The sequence below is a fragment of the Zonotrichia albicollis genome, chromosome 8 (assembly GCF_047830755.1).
Source record: "Zonotrichia albicollis isolate bZonAlb1 chromosome 8, bZonAlb1.hap1, whole genome shotgun sequence".
Classification (NCBI taxonomy): Eukaryota; Metazoa; Chordata; class Aves; order Passeriformes; family Passerellidae; genus Zonotrichia; species Zonotrichia albicollis.
The window spans coordinates 8,809,924-8,829,598 of record NC_133826.1 but is presented as its reverse complement, the minus strand read 5'-3'; the positions used below and the strand labels follow the sequence as shown (position 1 = coordinate 8,829,598).

The 19,675-nt window shown below is 40.5% G+C and overlaps 1 protein-coding gene across 1 annotated transcript; it reads right to left on the bottom strand.

Annotated features, from left to right (window-relative positions):
• Window positions 1-692: 692 nt before the first annotated feature.
• Window positions 693-19,501, bottom strand: STIL (STIL centriolar assembly protein). Its single transcript, XM_005482235.4, has 16 exons — window positions 19,264-19,501; window positions 18,154-18,261; window positions 17,708-17,823; window positions 17,420-17,607; window positions 16,195-16,442; window positions 15,303-15,386; window positions 15,105-15,191; window positions 13,318-13,465; window positions 12,089-12,198; window positions 11,169-11,283; window positions 9,328-10,380; window positions 7,897-8,047; window positions 6,938-7,163; window positions 4,874-5,066; window positions 4,024-4,277; window positions 693-2,186 (listed from the first exon to the last, which is right to left on the bottom strand). Exons 2-16 carry the CDS (start codon window positions 18,243-18,245, stop codon window positions 1,367-1,369), a joined length of 3,885 nt encoding a protein of 1,294 aa, XP_005482292.2. The 5' UTR covers window positions 18,246-18,261; window positions 19,264-19,501; the 3' UTR covers window positions 693-1,366.
• Between the last annotated feature and the right edge of the window lie 174 nt (window positions 19,502-19,675).

Sequence of the window (19,675 nt, the reverse complement as noted above, 5' to 3'; positions counted from 1 at the left end):
GGCTGCGTGAGAGGAGAAATTCTGGCTTAAAAGGAGCTGCTGCCTTCCTCTCTCTGTACTGCTTCAAAACAGTACATGGTTTATCTCAGCCCAATTCTGTAATAAATTATTTAGCAATCAGTGCCCACTCAAACATACCAAGAACACTGCAGTCCTTAGGATGTGACTGGAAAAGGCCCAGGATTTCAGTAGAGGGTGTTTTGATCTCTGCTTTAACACTCAGAACAGGAAAGGCAAGGTCAGCACCAGGCTGAACTGCTGCTGAGACAATGCCATCACTAAAACAAAGTTTGTTCCAAAGCCTGTGAGAGAATGCTGATGCACCTAAAAGGCCAGTGAGAAAACACATGGCTCCACCATCATCCCACTGTTCTCCCACCAGGAATGGTGGGAATGGGAATGAATCACCACTTCCAGCCAATTCTTCACCTTGTGCAATATTATCACCACAAGGTTATGGAAAAGAGCTGCTTCATTAACAGACTGGAGTGCTTGGTGACAGAATATTTACGTGTTCATTCAGAACAAAGTAAATTATTATTTCTGCTTATCCCACCACCCAGTATCAGACTCCTGATGAGTTCAGTAGCAGGTGAACCACTGAACTTCAAGTTAACAATTTTAACAATGACTGGAAAGCCACATGTGTCTTAAATAAAGGCAGCATTAGTCAAGTGAAGATTAATTTTTTTTAATGGAAACTTTGACCTTTATCAGCAGTATGTAATTTTAAATAAATAGAAAACATAGAGATGAAAAAAAATTACAAGTCTTAAAAGTGCCAGCTTTCCCCTGTTTCCTTCAAAGATTTCATGATACAGAGAGTTACATGTGCCATTTTGGCTGAATTTGAAATAATTTTATGCAAAGTAAAGCCAAAGTTATACTTCCCTTCCCCGCAGACAACCCACAAACAGGAATCCAACCATTTCAGCAAACTTCTAAAAATTAGTGCTTTAGTTCTGTTACCCCTGCTCTGCCACACACATTATCAGTGGCTCACAGTTGGCACAAACATGGAAAAGTCTGTTTTTAAAAGTCAACAAAAGAACACTTAAGGAAAAAAATCACCACTGTTAAAAATTATATAAAAGTACATCTTGGGCTCAGGTTGATTCACCTTCAATATGCTCTAAAATCACACCTAACTGTAAACAAAAGTGCACACACATGTCTGTGCTGATCAGCACTGCCTCAGCCAGGCACTTTGAGGTGGCTGTCCCTGAGCTGGCTGAAAGTTCTGCAAGTTTTACACTGTACAACAGAGTGACCTCTTCAAAGAGAGCTCAATCCGTGGTTTCCTGTGCTCCTTTACAGAGAGGGCCCTCTGATTTGAAACAGTGGTTGCAGCCATCTCAAGGGATGTTCAGAACAGCTTTGGTAATTGCCTGAGTTGTTTGACATCAAGGATGGTGCCAACAGAATTGATGCTGTTTGACTGGTTTAACATTTCAAGGGTTGGAGTGCGCAGATTTCCATGAAAGGCCTGAGTATCTCCTTCATCTTTCCTGATAGGTTGTTCAGTGAATTCAACCCTCCCAGGTAACAATCTGGTTTTTGATTTTAAACCCTTCAGGAACTGAAGTGAGTTTTCATTTGCTTGATCTGTTCTGGGAGGAAAAATTTCATTCGTAATGTTTCTTAACACAGGGTTGTTTAATTCTGGTGGAGAAGCATTAGTAACCAACTCTCTGCTGTGACTTTTTAGGTGAATGGGAACCCTTCCATCCACTCTTCTGGGTAATTCAGTCTGGTGGCTGAAGCTGTCCAATGCAGGGGCACAGTTTTTGTCTGGCATGCTTTTGCTTTTGACAGTGCCAAAATTGCCGTCTTGAGCCTGCAGCTCCTCTTCATCCTCGCTGCTGTCACTGCCCTGTATCAGCCCATATCGCTTCATGTACTTCTTGGTTGCAAAGGACATGTTGTTGGGAGAAATTAAACTCAGACCCACCATGCTCTTGTCCGTATTTGTTTGCAGGATGTCCTGGAAGGAGAAATCTGTGGGAGGGTTCTGGCCTGAGCGGCTGAGGGACAGCCGGGATAACTGATTTTCACTGAGGTACTTCAGGGCTATGGCGTTGGCTTCCATGCTCAGATCAACAACGTTGGGACACATGCTGACATTGGCAAGTAACATGGAATTTAAGCCAGGCACCACTGCTTCAGGACTTATGCACGCCAAGATGCTGAAAATAAAGCAGCAAAAAGTTATCTTAGCATTACAGGAAAAGCATCAATTTCACAATTTTGCTCACTGTACTGATTTCTCCTTCCTTCTGAACACAGCCCCATCAGGACTGAGATCATATTATCTGCACATAATTAAAACTAGCTACTCATCCCCAGAAGTATCTAAACACTGCCAGAGGATGGATGATATTCCCTTCTCCTTCAATACACACTACTCTCATATGAAGAGCCACCCATCTCTAGCAGGTTGCAGTGCTGGTTTTGGTTTTAAAGCAGGTTTGAACTCTTGATCTTTTCTCACCAGTGAATGGGACATTATGTGTGTCTGATCCTACAACTCTAAAATCTACCATTCAGCCCAAATTTTATAGCTGGAAATACAAGCCAAATGAGTGAGACCAAGAATATCTTTCCCAATGCATGGTAATTCCAGGATTTTTACAGAAACTCTGACATAGCATTTGTTTCCAGAAGCCTAGCATTTGTTTCCAGAAGCCTACAAGGTTCTAATTTTTGAAGTACCTTCAAATGAGGAATGTTCATTTGTTCTGTTGCCTGGTGCAGCAATTTCTTGTATATATATATCATGTGTTTGAAGACCAAAAGAACAAGCTGTGGTACACCAGTAATGGTTGTAAACCACTGCATTTAGCTCACACATCAAATATTAGTTCATAAAGCCAAACTCCTCATATTAAGAATTAAGAGGCTTCCTATTTCACTAAGCACAAATTCTGAAGTTTACCCAGGGAAAATAAACTGGCTCAGCAACAACAACCACTTATTATGCTATGGAGCTGCACTGTTGTTTCCTTCTCTACTGAGCTGTAGATCTTCTCAGAATTGTTTATCAGTCTTGAAAGTGGCAGAAGGAAGAACTCCACCCCACTCCCCAAGTTTGAAGGAAAAAACCCCAAGAGTTCAAGTTTTGCCTTACAGGTTCACATGTTAGCATGTTATTCACATTAAAAGAACACAGACAGACTCCAGCCAGGAAGGCAGTCCAGAAATCCCAGAAAATCACCCAATAAAATACAAGTGAAAAGGAGAGAAAAAAGGTTAGAAACTGTATGACTGGACACAAGATTTGACACATGGCTGAAGAGAAGATTAATTAGGAGGTGGTTAGATTTTTTGTTTACATAACAGCTACACACTAGGATCACGAAGACAATAAGGATGAAAGTGAAGCTGTACCAGGCAGTTAGCCTATGCCTACACAGCTATGCAAGTAAATTCCTGTGCCTAAAAATCTTCCTTCAGAAGTTACTTCTCTGTTCCTTCCTCTGTTTCAACAAGGCTGTTGTTTCCCTCCCCAGCACTTTCTCTGCTCAAGGCACAGCACCCACAATAACAAGCAATTAGGACAGAACCAGTTTTGATTAGATACCAAAGACACAGTAACAAGTTCACATATACTGGGTAAAGAGCAAGACAAAGGTTAAGAAGCAATAACAAAATACACAGCTGCTTAATGTTCAGTCTTCCAGGTCCAGAGTTGCTCTGGAATACTTGGAGACAGACCAAAGAATTGCCCATAGCTTCCTTGCTGTTCTAGGCAATTACATGCACAATGCTTTAAGAATCACCAGATGCTCTAACAGCAAGAGCTACTTGTGTTCTATTTAAATATTCTGAGTTTTTCTAGCAGAGCTTTTAAACCTATCTGAAATGCCCATAGCATGAGCCAGCATTTCAGTCTTGCAGGAAATGCAGATCAAGGTGCACCCAAATCCCAGTGGCAGTGAACAGTCTTCTCTTGACTCATTAAACCACATCTTCATTTTCAGTTGGATCTGCACATTACTACTGAAAACCACCAGCATTTTTTACCTGGCATTGTCCACTTTGTGTGTATTTTCCTTCATACTGCCTGGTGAGTCCACTGTCACTCCAAGGCTCCTCAGCTGCTTGAGTGTGGCACTAATGACACTCTCTTTGTCCACCTCTCCTGTGTGTCTCTCTGAAGCCACTTCTGCTGTACCATCAATATCCTGATATGTAGGACCATCATCAACAACAAATTCTGATTTTAAAGGCAAGTGATCTTGCTCTTCTGAGGTCTTTAAGAGGTGGTTTACTTGGCCCTACAGAAAAAGGAGCACATGGCAAAAACATAATGACATACAGGATCTGTCAAATACCAAATTCCTGACTACACAACTTCAAATACAACTTGATGGATTAATAGCTTATTCTAACAAAGAAGGCAAATTCAGATACAGTTCAGATGCAATCACTTAAACTCACAGCAGTGTAGTCAAACACTGCAACATCTTACACTTCAAGCTTTCTAAAAAAGTCTGTTCTGAATTTAAACACATCACATACTGATATTCTTCAAGATCAAAATATCTGCCCTTTAAGGGACTTGAAGGTAAAATGCTGTGTTATTTTAAAGGCCACTAATTTGGGAAGTTATCAGCTGAGGTCCTTGAATTAAAAAATATTATTTATTAGATAATAGAAAGTAATCCACGTATGCATGAAAGAGAAGTACAAAATAACCACTTAAACATTCAAAAAAATTGAAGAACCACAAACTCAAGAGTTTTCTGTAGAGCACAATGTGAATCTGAAAACCACAAGCAGCTTTCATTCCTGCCAACACCACATCATAAGTTCAGCAGGGTGCTGTTCTGCTGTTGCATTCAGTGCAGAATATAAAACGTGCATGAGTTACCAGTAAGTCCTGGTAAAGCTTCAGCTCCTCCGAGGGCTGCTGAGGCAGCAGCGGGGTGGGTGGCTCCGAGCTCTGCTCGCTTGTTACCACCACCTGGCTCCTGGCTCCCTCCGATGGCTCTTTCTGTAAACACACACTGGCACTGTCCTCCAAGGATGAGCCACGAGCAAGTGCCTGGGAAACGTTTCCAGGTCTGGAAGAGAACACCAAGATAGCTACATACTTCTTGAAACAGCAGAAGCATCATTATCACAATATGTACTTTATTTGTTCGTAAACAGAAGAGAACAATCAAGTACTGCAAACGGATCCTAATGGGTTTTAGTTTTGCCTGCTGCTCAAGGCTTTGCTCCTTTCTGCAGTCAAAAGTCTCAAAAGTCATTTGAGGACTGAGGAAATAGAATTCCAACTGTGCAACTACAACAGCCCAACTAGTTTTCCAAAAGATGATTTGAGAGTGGCAACGGCATTCCTGGACTAGTCAAAACTCAGTGACACACTATGACTTAAACCTGATGAAAGGAAAATTATTAACAATTTGGAATTTGTTTTCAGCAGACCACTTATAAGCCTTTAGGAGCAAATATCTTCTGTATGCTCTGACACATGATTTATTTAAAAAAGCTGCTTTTACTAAGGTACAGAAGTTCCCATGGGATTCCTGTGGCAGTTTAAAAACTTCTCAAAGACAGTTACAAGTACACACGTGCACAGAGCATCACAAACTGATAACAAACAAACACCTAGCTGAAATATTTTACAATAAGAGATGTGAAAGAGGAGCTACAAAGGCTAAACACTGAATGAGTTACAACACAATGCTCTGCACCCCCCTCATTGGTGTGTGCATTGCATAAGCCTTTGGAGACCAGACATATCAATACTACTATCATCCCAAGAAGATCCTCAAGCAACCTCCTCCCCCTTCCTGTTCTTCCTGAGGAGACAAGTGTAAGATAAGGGAATTTCAGAACTCAACTGATCAATTGCCTGTGTTGAAAGTGATAAGATTTAAAGCACGTGACATACCAGATAGTCAATGTAGGTTATCAGCTACTGTTACACTAGCAATTATTCATCATTCCCAAAAATGTTCCCCTCCTCCTCCTCAAATGAATCTGGGTGATGCTCTACATTCTCACTATAAGATAATTTACAGCTATTTTACTGGTTTATGAACCCAAGTTGAAGAGAACCTTAAGATGGCATTGTCCAAAAATACAATGTTCATAAGATTGATCTGAATCCATAACATTTCTGATAGCAATATATGTTTGCAGACAGCACTTTAATCAAGGACTATGAATAGTTAAGTTATAGCTTCATTACCATAATTTTTCCCAATATGACTATTTTAGGAACCTAACTTAACTGGAAGGGCATTCCCCCTCCTTTGGCTCTTTATACTTAGGCAATATTAGATCACTAAAGTGCTAAATTGTTGAGCGATCCCTACATAGAAATAGCATACATATAGATAATTAAAAATATTTTAAAAACCACTTCCCAAATTAGTCTGAGATTAGTCACTGCACTATAAAGCAACTGAGCTCAAAAATAATTAACAGCAGTGAAGTCAGTATCTGCATGCACCACTCACAAAGTAATCAGGCATAAAATAAAGAGAAATTCAGGGAACAGCCACATAATCAAACACCTCATCCCAAGCCCCTCAGAACTCAGAAGGTTCTGAATGCTGACAAGGAAAAGCCACTGTAGGAAAACAACTGAGTATAGCAGCATCCCCTTTTCCAGTCAGGATTTAAGGTAAGAAAAGGAATGCTGCCAGCACAGTGCATGCTTTTGCAAGTTAAAGGCTTTTGCCATCAGCTGCTGCTGACAGGTAGCTAAACCTGCATGACTGATAAATGCAGACTCTAAAGGCAGATGTCTTCTGGTGAGCTGTACAATTCCAAGCATAATTAAAAAATACAGAAGGGAGAGAACACAACAGCTGAGGTCAGACTATTTATAACTCCTGAAGGAAAAAAATATTACAGAAGTAATAACTTACATAAGGCAGTCCAGCACATTATGTGAGCACAGGGTGTTTCTGTTACTTACTGGGGAGTGTTCTGATTAGCTCCTTCTTCCACAAGGTGAATACTCTCTACAAAGCTGGGCATGTCAACCACCCTTAAGGATGAAGCAATACTTGTATTACTTGCATCTTGCTCAGCATTAATTGAAATGTTTATGTCCTCCTTAGAAATCTCTCCATCTTCTTTTTTCCCTCGTGGTATGGAGTTGCCTTGTTTTTCAGAGGCTGTATTCCAAAATAAACTAGCACCTAGGACAAAATTAGAGGTTTAACTATTTAGGAAGAGTCATTACTTTTTTTGAGAGACTTTGGCTTTCTATAGCTAGAGGAATAACCTTCTCCCATTCATGTTTCTTTCACTATTTAAAAAGTGATTTACAGTTTAAATCAGCTAAAAGCTGCCAAAACATCATTCAAGTCCTAGTTTCTTCCAAAGTATACTTGATGAAAATAAATGGTTGCATTAAATAACTTTAATGCATTGACCTTGAGGCTGTTTCAAAGTTTCCTCCAGACTAAGCACAACATTTCCATGGATTTAGCAGGAGCCAATATGTTAATATGCAGCTGTACAGACACAGCTGCATAACTCTCCAAAACTAAAGCAAATACAACCTCCTTTTCATGCATGATTTACAAACAACATCAATAATATATATATATTGGCATAGAAACAATTACTTTACAAAACAGTGTATTAAATAAAAAAAGATGTGGAGTTACATGTCAACAAGACAACATTTTAAATAGAACAGCTTTCTAAACCTATTGGAAAAATAACTCTTTCAGTGATGGCAATCAAAGACAAAAGTAACTCCAGCCTAAACTTGCAAATAACACCTCAACAACTTAGGTATTGTTTGGATCTAGGTGCATGTTTGCACAACTTCTTTCTGCAAAAACATTTCCTCCATGCCCCAATGAACCACAGAAACGTCCAGAAGGAAGCGGTGCCAGTCTGTGCTAATGAATGAAGCGTTACCTGTGCTCACGGCCACGCTCACGCTTCTCCTGGGGCACGGCGGCGGTGAGGTCTGGGTTTCCATGGACACCAGCTCCCCGGCCTTCTCCCCCTTCTCTGCCGCCTCCGAGGAACCCTCCTGGCGAGCCTGAGCCTCCAGCAGGCGCTGGATCTGTAACAGTCATCGCAAAGTTAGCATCTGCACAATAAAATATCAGCTGTGACAGGCAAAAGGGAATTAATCGGGTTCTGCTAAGATCTGGATTCAAACAGGCTGCGCTGCCACAGCAGCCTGAACGCCTTCCAGTTGACAGCAGCGCACACGGCATAAATCAAAACACCAATTTTGATGTTGGCAGAGCTAGCAAAGAAGATCTTTAAGCACATTGGCAGAGGTAGCACCAAGACAACTTGGGTAAAGCCTGTTTGCACCACACTTGCTGGAAGTATTCCCTCCCTTTCATTCACATACAAAGCCTATTAACTGACTTACCAGCCAAGCATTTATGTGCCCACTGTCCCTACACCAACTTTGTATTAATTACAAAGCTAAGCAATTAAATGATAAAATTAAGGTTGCCAGGCAATCTTCTCTCTAGGATTTTCATCCACCCTGTTCAACGATTAGCTTGCAGCTCCAGGGAGAAATACAGTAACAGTGAAGGCTGCAGTAAGGAGGGGTTTCCCTCATGCACAACCCATGCTTCAGGAGCTTGACTTTACAAACAGGAACCATACCAAAAACAAATTCCAGCTGTCATTTTCTAGTTCAAGTACTGTACACTTTTCTGTTCGTATTATTCATTACCAGCAGCAAAATTTAAACTGTCTCTTCAGCCCCAAATTATATCCTGCAAAATACAGGGCCAGAAGGTTGATCAAGGGACTGGTATTTTGAAGAAACTTAACTTGGTGAGGCAACAGAGCACAGCAAGACCCCCAAAGTCCAGTTTTCAGCACAAAAAAGACCTGATGAACTAGGAATTCATGCTTTGAAAACTTAAGTTGTCTGCAACAGCTCAGGGAGCTGCAGGCTTGAAGGTGGAAAAAGCAACATGAGAACATTCTGTGTTTCATTATTTACAATAATTCCAAAGTCTATAGCCTATGCAGTACTTTTTTTTTTTTCATGGACAAGCATGTAGAAAAGCATTTACACAGAAAGTGTATCAGTTTGCATTACAAACAGTCTACTAAAAATAAACCTTCATGTTACGGAAATATCACAGAAATAAAGGCAAAATTTAATTAGATATAAGTAAAATGATTTTTAAAGGGACATCAGTTGGTAAGGGTAATTAAGTCCCCTCTCCATGCCCACACTGCAGCTGGTATGACAGGCTCCCTTGCTCCAACACAGATAGACAACAGTTAATTTAATTCCTTTAGCAGGGGAACTATCGAAGCATAATCACTGAGAGGGCAGAGGAGAAAGCTGACATTTCCACAGACCTGAGCTTGCAGTAATTTGAGTTGTCTGTCCTGCTGGGTGAGGAGCTGGAATGCATCTGGAGATAATCCCATCATGCCATTATCTGATGGAGCTGCAGGAGCAGGCATGTGCAGGCACGGGGAGTGGGCTGCACAGCACTGCACGCTCGAGGGGCTCGCACTCGATGCCATCCTCATCCCAGCTGATAAGCCACTGTCATGAGAGCAGCTCCCTGTTTTCCCAGGATATCTCACATTTATAGGGCTGCTCGTGGCATACCCTGGGTTGCAGCAAACGTTTGGACAAATGATGTTTTGATGGAACACTGCACAAGGATTTTGCTGAGCCATCTCCGGTGGGATTTCCGCTCCATGACCAGGGCTCATTTTCCCAACTCCTTGCCATGGGGTTATGGGATTGTACTGTAGAGAAGCAGGACACTGACAGCTGCATGCTGGACAGGAAGGTGGCACTTGAACTGGCACCTGCAGGTCTGGTGGCTGTCTGCAGCTCTGTGGTGACAAAGCAGAGTTGTGGAGGACTGGCTGTGTGGCAGCAGGAAGTTGCTTGGAACCAGGCACTGATGTTCTCCTCGGCAGAGGCTCATCCTGTGGTGTGACACTCTCAGGATTTAACACAAGTTTTTCCAAAGGCTTTCTGGGGTGGTGCACAGATGCATCTGGGGAAGGCCCAGTACAAGGAGTTGAAGGAGAAGATGATCCTGAACTTTTTCTTGATTGAGAGGAAGCCTTCTTACACTGCACCTGCTGCTGTAGTAGAGTTTGATTTCCTCTGCAAGGCATTGAAGCTGGAATTTTCTGGCTTATAGGATTTGGTAATCGTCTCAAAGAGGGATCTCCCACATTAGCAGGAAAATTCTGCCTGTCTTCAGAGTGCTGGCTGGAGTGACATGTAGGTCTCATGCAACACTTCTTTTTCACAGGCTGATTTGGCACTGTGGGCAGACTTTTAGCGCCTGAAGTCCCCATAGGTTTAGATGATTGTCCTGATTCTATGAAACTCCCATCCAAAATAAGTGACAGCTCTGGCACTGAAGGAAAAATTCTGGTAACCTGAAGGGACAATTACACACACAGATGATAATTTAAAAATATTGTCTGCTCTTTGAATGCATGATTTCCTCAAATAAAATGTTTTCATTTAAAAATCAATATATGATGATTATCAGCTTCCAAACCAAACACAAGTTAAACACATTCCTTAAAGACTAGAGAATCCAGAAAAAGCAGCAAGATCTCTAGGATCATTCTTAAAGGAAAATTGCTTTTATACAGTAACAGCCCTGTCTGCCAAATTAATGTTCCATGTCATTTGGGAGTACATGTCAGAATATGGATATTTCCCTTCTAGAGGTGGACTTTGTGTCATCTCTTATTATTCTTAGATACAGGAGATATCTGCAACAGAAAATATTTTGTACACAATTATCACATCCTTCTAGACCTATTTGTATACAAATACTTATTGTATTTGTACACATTTCAGTGAAGAAAAAAGGACAGAGCAGATCTTTTGGGTAAATGAAATAAACAAACCCACAAGAGCTGGCTGTCTCTATCTCAGACACTACAGCTCTTCCATTCAACAACAGTGAGATTCCTAAAATAGAAACTACTCTCTGTTTCCAAATCACAGCATGTACAGGAATTTAAAGTGTCTAAAATCCTGGAAAATGGCAGATTAACTACAGGAGTGGGACCCATGGTTAATTTCTTCAATTCTGCTTTCCCTTGCTAGGACATTGAGAGAGAGAAGCTTTTCTCTACAGTTCCCATAAAATAAGTTCCGCTGCTCCAAGTGTCACATCTGAGATACCCAGAGCAACTATTTATTTAGTTACCTGTTGACTCACTGGGTGAGGACTTGGAATTGGTCTGGGGGATAAATCCTCATCTTCCACACCAGAGTCGTGATCACTTGCTGACAACTTGCTGGGTGAAGAGCCTTGGGGAGGACTGAAACCAAAATAAAGCGAAGTAAAAATGCTTGCTTGTTAGAATTGGCAGCAGTAATATGAAATTTCACATTTTTCAATGTGCCATTTACAGTGCATCATTTTTCTAAGAAGCAGTTGCCATCCAACTTCTCCCTGGTTAGCTGGGGAGTTAACTCAACACTTCTAAGATCAAACAATCAAAATAGAAAAGCTGCTTTTGGGCAAGAAGATGCAAACCCTCCCTCCCCACAGCATCACACAAACACAGCTTTTAAATGACATTCTAGCAACAAAGCACTGATATATAGTAAAAAGATAGGAGGTGCTACAGTAAAGATTATAACATGGTTTGAAGGAAAATAAAGGCCATCTTCTAGTCATAGATAAAAATTTGATGGATAAGCCAGGTTCTTAAAAAAATCACTAAGTTTCAAACTATCCGGGTCTTGGAGCTCTGAAAAGTGGGAAGGAAAAAAAGAATTTTTTTTTACTTAAGTAGATTTCAATTAGAGATTTGCTTCAAAGGACAGAGCTCACTTAAATCTTAATAGAGTGAACTAAGCCTCATCAGTGAGGAAGCCTTTTTAGAAACACCCACTGTGTAAATTAAAACCACCAGTACCAAGTAGGCTTTTTTGTATTACAGACAGCTTGACCATCTTACTTGAAAAATATTAACTCTAGGAATAAATAAAAGCACAAACACAGATTTTAATGCAATAGAATGCATGCACAGCTCAACTGACACATAGCACAGATCCGATCAAAACCCTCATCCAATAAATATTTCATTTTTGCACATAAATGGCATTGCAGAGATTTACCTTTTGATTGGAAGTTTCTTGCAAATTCTGCTGAAGAACTCAGTTTCTGCATTTTGGTTTTCTGCACTCAACTCAAACTGGATAGGGCTCTTGTCTGATGCTTCAACATTCTGGAATGAGATGTTCCATATTTGTGAGGCAGGAAACCTTCAAACTTTCAATCAGTGAGGTACTACTCCCAGAGAAACAGCTTTAAAGACATTTATATGATTATTTGCCGCTTGTCCCCTACTTTCAAATTTTTTTCAGCACTACAAGGAAGCAGACAACTTCCCTTCCTGTTTAACACTGTTCCCCTGCTACTCTGTAAAGGAGTTGGGCTAATTATAGCCATGAGCAGATGCTTCCTCACTGTAACTGCTCAGATACTCCTCCAGGGCTGCCACCACTACAGGAAACAGCAAACGTTCCTGTGCTGCCTCACACACCACAGCTGGGCAGCTCCTGGAGACAACAGCAGTGAGCTTCTGTGGAGAGATGTGTCATCTTAGAAAGCTGAGCTAGCCCTAGGCTAAAGGGAGAAGGCAACCCTGACAAGGAAATTCAGTTGGGAAGAGAGCTGAGCACACAGCACAGCACACACATTACACTCACTGCTTCTCTGACAGAGCACAGCAGCATTTACTGAGCAAATTAACAGCTCAGCTTCAGGTTCTGCACAAGCCTTGGAAAACACATAAGGAACTGAGATTTCCTAGAACTTCCTCAAACCTTACTAGCCATCTCCCAGACTTCTATCATCAAATTCTTTCAGAGAGTTACTTTGCACAAAGATAAAATTCTCCATTAGTAAAACTGATGAAATTCGTAACCTCTGAATTCCTTTTTGCATTTAACTTCAAGCAAAGCACAACACCCAGCTTTGCTCTCCAGCAAGCATTACCCAGAGCAGCTGTCAGATGTCGCCAAGCTGAACACAGCACATCAGAGTAACAAATGCTGCAGGAAGTCTGAGTCTCTGCTCACAAGGCCAGAAGGTCACTAGTAGGAAGGAACACTAACCAAGGCCAACACAGCATGATATACTTAAAAGACAGATGCTTAATGCTATTAGAAAAGTGAGCAGTGCTGCCTTTGGAAGTAATTTCTCTATTTGAGGGACAAAATGATGTCACTTTATAGAGCTACATAATTTTCAAACACTGCAGATCCAGTTGGGACACATCATAATGACTCTTTTAAGGCAAATTTTGAAGTACCATGATGCAGGAGGAAAGCAAGACACTTACTTTGAACAGATGAACTGTTTCATGGCAAGTAAGGATCTGAAACCCCAGTTCAGTCTGCCCGCTGCATGGAACGCACTCATAAAACTCTGGTTCCTTGTGTGTCAATGAATAAAGCACAACAAGAAAACTCCTAGATTCTGAAAAAACCCTAAAATAGAAGAAAAATACATCTTTAAATAACTTAAACATGAAGAAGGCCCTTAGATTTGCAATACAGTGAACAAATTTTCACATAGTTTAGCAAACGGGTGAATTATAGCATTTTGTGTGGTGCTTAGCTATAGATAGTGCAGAGGGATTTATGACTGTAGCCACATGCAATAATCAAAGAAAAGTCGAGAAATAGGAATAATCCAAGTCCTTTGTATTTCAAACCTTTACTATCACTTAGTACGTTAAATGAATTCCTGCAAGAGTTCAAACATAATAGAGAAGAAAACATCTGTAAGAATGATATTGTGTTTTATTTTCTTTTTAGTTTTCAGTTAAGATGCATTATAAAGACACTTAATGACTCAGTTACCCCTAAACATTCAAAAAACATTAATTAGCAAAAAGATAATTTTTTTTTTGGAAAATTTTATTGAAGGGTTTTTTTTCTATAAGTTGAGAATAGTGAGTAACAACAATCAGCATTTAACACAATTTCAAGGATAATGACAATAATGTGTATTTCCAATAAAAGGTAGGACTAATTTCAGAACAGTTTTTCTTTTTATAGTACTTGTAACATGCTTGTTAATGGCTTTTTTGTTTGCTTTTTCATTAAATAATATATGCAATAGAAAAAGCAGTCGAAACAGGATGCTTGAAAAACACATTCATGCAACTTCAAAGTTTACTTACAACTTAAAGAGTTAAAAATGTATGATGCACAGATTAAGCAGTTAGCCTGCAGAGGTTAATGCTGTTTGCATGGTTCATCAAATCTCCCTAATCCACTTCCATGATGGCATCAGTTAAAGTTAATGAGAGTCAAGCATCCAACTTGCCTATCTAATAATCTAATTGGTCTCTTATCTGTGTTTGGACATATTTCAGTTGTTAAGGGAAAGAAGTCTATTTTGTAATTGCAGACACATCTGTTCACCAAATGTGGTTGCATTTCACAATTTAAAAACAAATGTGGGCAATCAGAAGAAGTGCTTATGCATACAGCATAGAGTCTCATTTACCTGAGGTGCAGTTTCAAACTATAAACACCTGAATTCCCTCCCAGCTCCACACAAATAGAACTCAGCAAATGTTACAAATGAGAAAATCCAGACAATGAGGAATGATTATCCTCTAACATCACAATCAAAAAATACCCCAGAATGCAAACACTCTTAAAAAAAAAAAAACTGAACATTTTACAGGAAGTCTAACAGGACAGCATAGGCTGCAAATCAATATGTTTCAATATGTTGGTCAGACACAACCAGGAAGACAACTTATCTCAAAGAAAATGCCCCTAAGAAAAGCTCAAAAACAAAACCCCACCACTGTTTAAACTGTTTCCTGCTTGTGGCTTCTTATTTCAACTAAAATGCAGTGACCTTCAGGATATTAATGTTCACCCTCTTCTGACTTTGGGATATCAGCTCAGCTTTCCAACATTTCAGTCACAAAATTTTTGTGCAGAAGCTAAAACCAAAAACAACATTTAAACCAGACAGCCTTACCTCTATACAACATACAAATCACAGAATTTCCTCAAATATCTTTGAGCAGAGCCCATGTTGTCATGCATTTCTGTGGAATACTTTTTTAGGTACTTCTATGTTTTACCTATAAAAGTGACTTGCCTTTCTTGAATTGAAGAACTGAACAAATACCGCAAGCAACAGGCCCAGACCTGAGGACTATAGATATGAGTAACTCCACTCAGCCAACTAGAAATAAGAAAAAAAAGTCTAATTAGAGACAGCTCTGGTACCAAATTTTTGCTATGTAATCCCTCAGATACATCTCAAATCAACGTGTGTATTAATCTGAACACTTACACTCCAACTAATGGCAGAGCATAAGCCTTGGGATCAGATTCAAGCAGTAAAAGCAATTTCCTTGTTTGGTCCATAGTAAGGTAGCTGAAACAAAGCAAAAATTGGGTTGTTTTAGTATTTTGGAAGACAGTTTTTTAGGAAAAAAACCTGGAGAGAGAAGTACAAGTTTAGAAAATACTATAAGAAAATAAATTTAGAGAAAAAAATTAAAGATCAAAACTGCTCTTACTCCACACACTTAACAGCAGCTCCCCAGCTTTTCAGCAATTCCCTGTGTATCAAAGAGTTATCAAGGACAAAATTTACATAGTACTATTTGTAGTATTTTAGTGAATACTAGAATTAGTGTTCACAACAAATCCAAGGACAAGCCATGTTAAATTTGAAGAGTAACTTTCAGAGAGGCATTCATAAAGTCCCTATCCAAATAAAATGACATTCAGTTGCTTCACGCTATTTCCCTGATCTATCCGTAGTTCATCCTATTAAATTAGTTACCAGTCAGAATGATGACTTCTCAATACCATCTCAGAAGCACAAAAAGAAAGCTTTGGTTTGCATTCATTTGCTTTTCATTGTAGGGCAAGCACCTATGGTGTTTAAAAAGCTGGAAGCTATTTACATTTATTATGTTAACTAGAGGTGTGTTCTGCCACTTTCACTGAAGCCAAAAGCAAGAATTTCTATTCAACTGGTTAATGTTTTTCTCCATCCCATTTCCTGATTCTTGTTCATAATTTTAATACATTTCCAAGGCCAGAAGACATGCCATCATATGTCAATTATTTCACTAAAAAGCAAAGTACAGTTGAGATCTCTCTTACCCACCTCCTTTGGAAAGGCAAGAAACTGACAGGCAACTTTGACAGCTTTAGCACCACCTCTTACTCACCCACATTTGTAAGTTCCTTGAACTTGTGCAATATTCATAGGACTGGTCAAATTTCTTGCTAGGGCTGTTGGAATAATTGGGACAGACTTCACAGGGGTGTATTCCAAAATATTGGCCAGAGTAAGAGAAGCCCAGTAAAAATTAAAGTGTAGATTATCCAGGTTTTCTGTGGAAAAAATGTGAGCTCTGACAGTGAGCAGTTTAGAAAGATCCAGAGATTCTTTACTGCACAGACTCTGCTGCAGACCCTAGAAGAAAAAAAAAAAAAAAAAAAAAAAGAGTTAAATACACTAAGTTATTTTCCATGATTACCATGATTCAAGATTTATTACACTAGGAATTCAAATCATTCATCACAGCTATTATTGCAGTAGGTACTATACAAAAAGCCATTAGCCCAGGTCTCCAAAGCTCACTGCTCTAGTGAATATAATGAATAATGCACAATACACCTGAAAATTAGCTATGCACACCTCAGCATTGTTTTATGATGTATTAGAAAACATGGGGTTACTAAATGATATAAAAATTAATATAATAATAGACAACTAAAAGGCTCAAGCTGATTTGCCAAAGTTTTCTTACTTGCATTCAAGAAATACGTAATTTAATATCTGGATGTATCATCATGACAAAGTTCAGATGTGAAGCAGGCTTAATTTGTATTATAAAATACACACTACAATAACTACTGGGAAAAGTCTACAGGAACGGAAAGTGTATTTAATAGATTACAGCAGAGCACACATTTCAGCTATGGCTGTTAACCTACACAGGGCTCCACACGTTTTGGGCGGGTCACTTGCCTAGCAACACTTCAGCAACAACTGCCCAATACTGCAACTGATTACTGACAGTTTTGAGGGGGAAAAAAGAAAAAAAAAAAAAAAGCTGTTTTCTCTTGTTTAAGTAAGTTTGCTGCAATTGCTGTTGCTTTGCTGGTTTTGGTGGTTAGACCAGCTGAAACACTTTGGTCAGTCAGCAAGATTTTCATCCAAGATTAAAGACTTTGTATCCTTAAACACCTGTGAAGATTAACTGACTTTACCAGTTTTCAGTACACTTTTCAATGACACTCAAGCAGCTCATTTCACACAATTAACTACATGGTCTTGGTTCAGCCCTAACCTTGCTGTGCTGGAAATCACTCTGTGCATAGTCCAGTGTCCTGCCTGGCAGACATTTCACTGTTTGAGAGACCCAAAAGCTGCTAAGGGATGCCTACCTTGAAAGCCAAGCTGATATCTTCAACACTGTGCACTATTATACTATCTGAACAAGGTCCCCAGGCATTAACTGTACATGGAATCAAGAAGTCTCCAGGAAGGGATGCAGTTGGAATTTTGCCTGATCCACCAGCAACTTCTCGGCCAGGATCAAAACGATCTACTGTCAGCGTTACGCCTTCCCCATCTTCAAAATAAAGAAATAAAGTCAGAGTCCAAGAAAAAACTCAGCTTAACTACAGCTTGAGCCAACCAACACTGCCTGTCTACCTCATGTTTAGAATTACCTTCATCTACTGTGAGGGTGCCAAGCAAAAAACAGGACAATGATTTCTTTTCATTCTGCTTAGCATGGCGATAGGCAAGCCGCAAGGTTTTCTCCACCAGACGTATTTTGGGATTTCTAAAAAGAGATAATAAGCAAGTTTAAGTCACAAATCCTTTTCAATGTTTTTTTTTTTTTAAAGTATCACTTATCCATATGGGAAGAAAATAGAAATAAATTTTAAGTTACTTTAAATTGATGCACCTTCAAGCCACTAGACTGTGTTACACAAAGTAAAGGAAACTGAAAATTTTCCAGTGAAAATCTCTATATGCTTATAACAAACACACTGCTTCCTTTTGCTTTCGGCCTTGCCATAGAACAGACTCAAAAGACAAAATGAGGCTTTGCATCACACACTCCATAATTTATTTTAAGCTTTAGCTTGCCCCAAAAGGGTATCAATACCTGTAATAGGTGATGTGTGTGCCAATGACATCGCCCATGGGGACTGGGTCCCAAAGTGCACACTTGGACAGAGGGAAACTGAAAGGGACCATCCTTTTGGGAACAAATCTAGGAAAATCAGAGACAAAAAAAATGGATTAAGGTACATCGTTATCTTACAATGTCTAAAAGAAGGAACAAAGGCATGACACAGTAAGAAAATCAAGAAATAGGATACATAAACTGTTGGTACTTTTTTTGTTTCAAGTCCAGGCCAACAAAGCAGAAACTTTGTCCTACAAAGTTGTCAGTTACAGTCAACACAAAACCTTTACTGTCCACCTAACAGTTTCTTTGTGGAACCTTGGAAGATGTGTAGGCCAAAACACAAGCTTGCAGATAAAGCTTACTTAGATATAATTTAGGGAAAAAAAGTGTTACCACTAATCAGAAACTCCAGTGGCACAAAAAAACTGATTTAGCAAATTTAACACTAGATCAACTTCTCAAAGACCTGTTTTAGTCTCTGTATTTCAAGTGAGCATTCACACCACTTAAACTTTGAAGACTTCTGAAATAAAGCCTTGGCTTAAACAGTATAGTACACATCTTGCAGTCAGACTTCAAAGAGCCCTGAAGAAATCAGTATGTAATCACATTAACTTATTTACACTACCAGGATGAGATTTTTCCGAGTTGCCTAAACAAAGCAACATACAAAACAATTGACAGCCCATATAATTTGGCAAATACCCCAATACATTTTAACAAATAAGCAACAAGTCTCTTTGTAGTTATCTCAAGCATGAAGCTTTGCCACGCAAAGGTGCTTCCTCTGCATTTCAACTTGCCAAGAAAGAACCTTATTTTTAAGGCAGTCCTCCAAAGAACTCAGTCACGATGCACTTCCAGCAGCAGTTAATTAACTCCCCTTAAAAACCAAATGCCAAACAAGCCTTAAGCTTAAATTTATAGAAGAGGACACTTTGTTAAAGCACCACTGTTTCAACTTGACAAGCACGAAGCAGAGACCCACATCCCGTCTCCTCCCACAGCTCTGTATACCCCGAGCCTCACTGGCAGAGGGGCAGCGGGCGCGGTGTGCGCGGCGGGGCCAGAGCGATGCGGTACCTGAGATCCGGGCCGGGCCGAACGGGGTCTGGGCAGGGCCGCAGCTCTGCCCGTTCCTCTTCTCCCTCTCCCCAGCGTGGAGCCCACCCACTGCAGGCCCCGGCTCGGCGGGGCAGCGGCCGTGAGAGCGGAGCGGAGCGGAGCGGAGCGGCCCGGTAGCAGCGACCGCAGCTCCAAACCCAGCGCGGCCGCTCCCGCCGCGTCCCCCTCGTCCCGGCGCCTTCTGCGGCCCCGGCCGGCCCCCTGCCCCCGCCGGCCAATCAGAGAGTTGAACCCGCCCCCTCTGCCTCACGCAGCCCAATCGGAGCGCGGCGGGGAACGGCTGGCTCGACCAATCAGAGCGCGTCCCGGGGAAACCAACCGCCAGCGCGCGCGCAGGGGGTTTAAAAATGCCAGGGGGCGGGGAGTGCGC

Excerpts from the sequence above, each read along its gene's own strand:
- STIL (XM_005482235.4), bottom strand. The coding sequence starts at position 18,245 with ATGGTCCCTTTCAGTTTCCCTCTGTCCAAGTGTGCACTTTGGGACCCA. Across the intron at positions 17,824-18,153 it reads ACACACATCACCTATTACAG|AAATCCCAAAATACGTCTGG; the intron begins GTATTGATACCC and ends ATCTCTTTTTAG. Across the intron at positions 5,067-6,937 it reads GCTAATCAGAACACTCCCCA|ACCTGGAAACGTTTCCCAGG; the intron begins GTAAGTAACAGA and ends GTTCTCTTCCAG.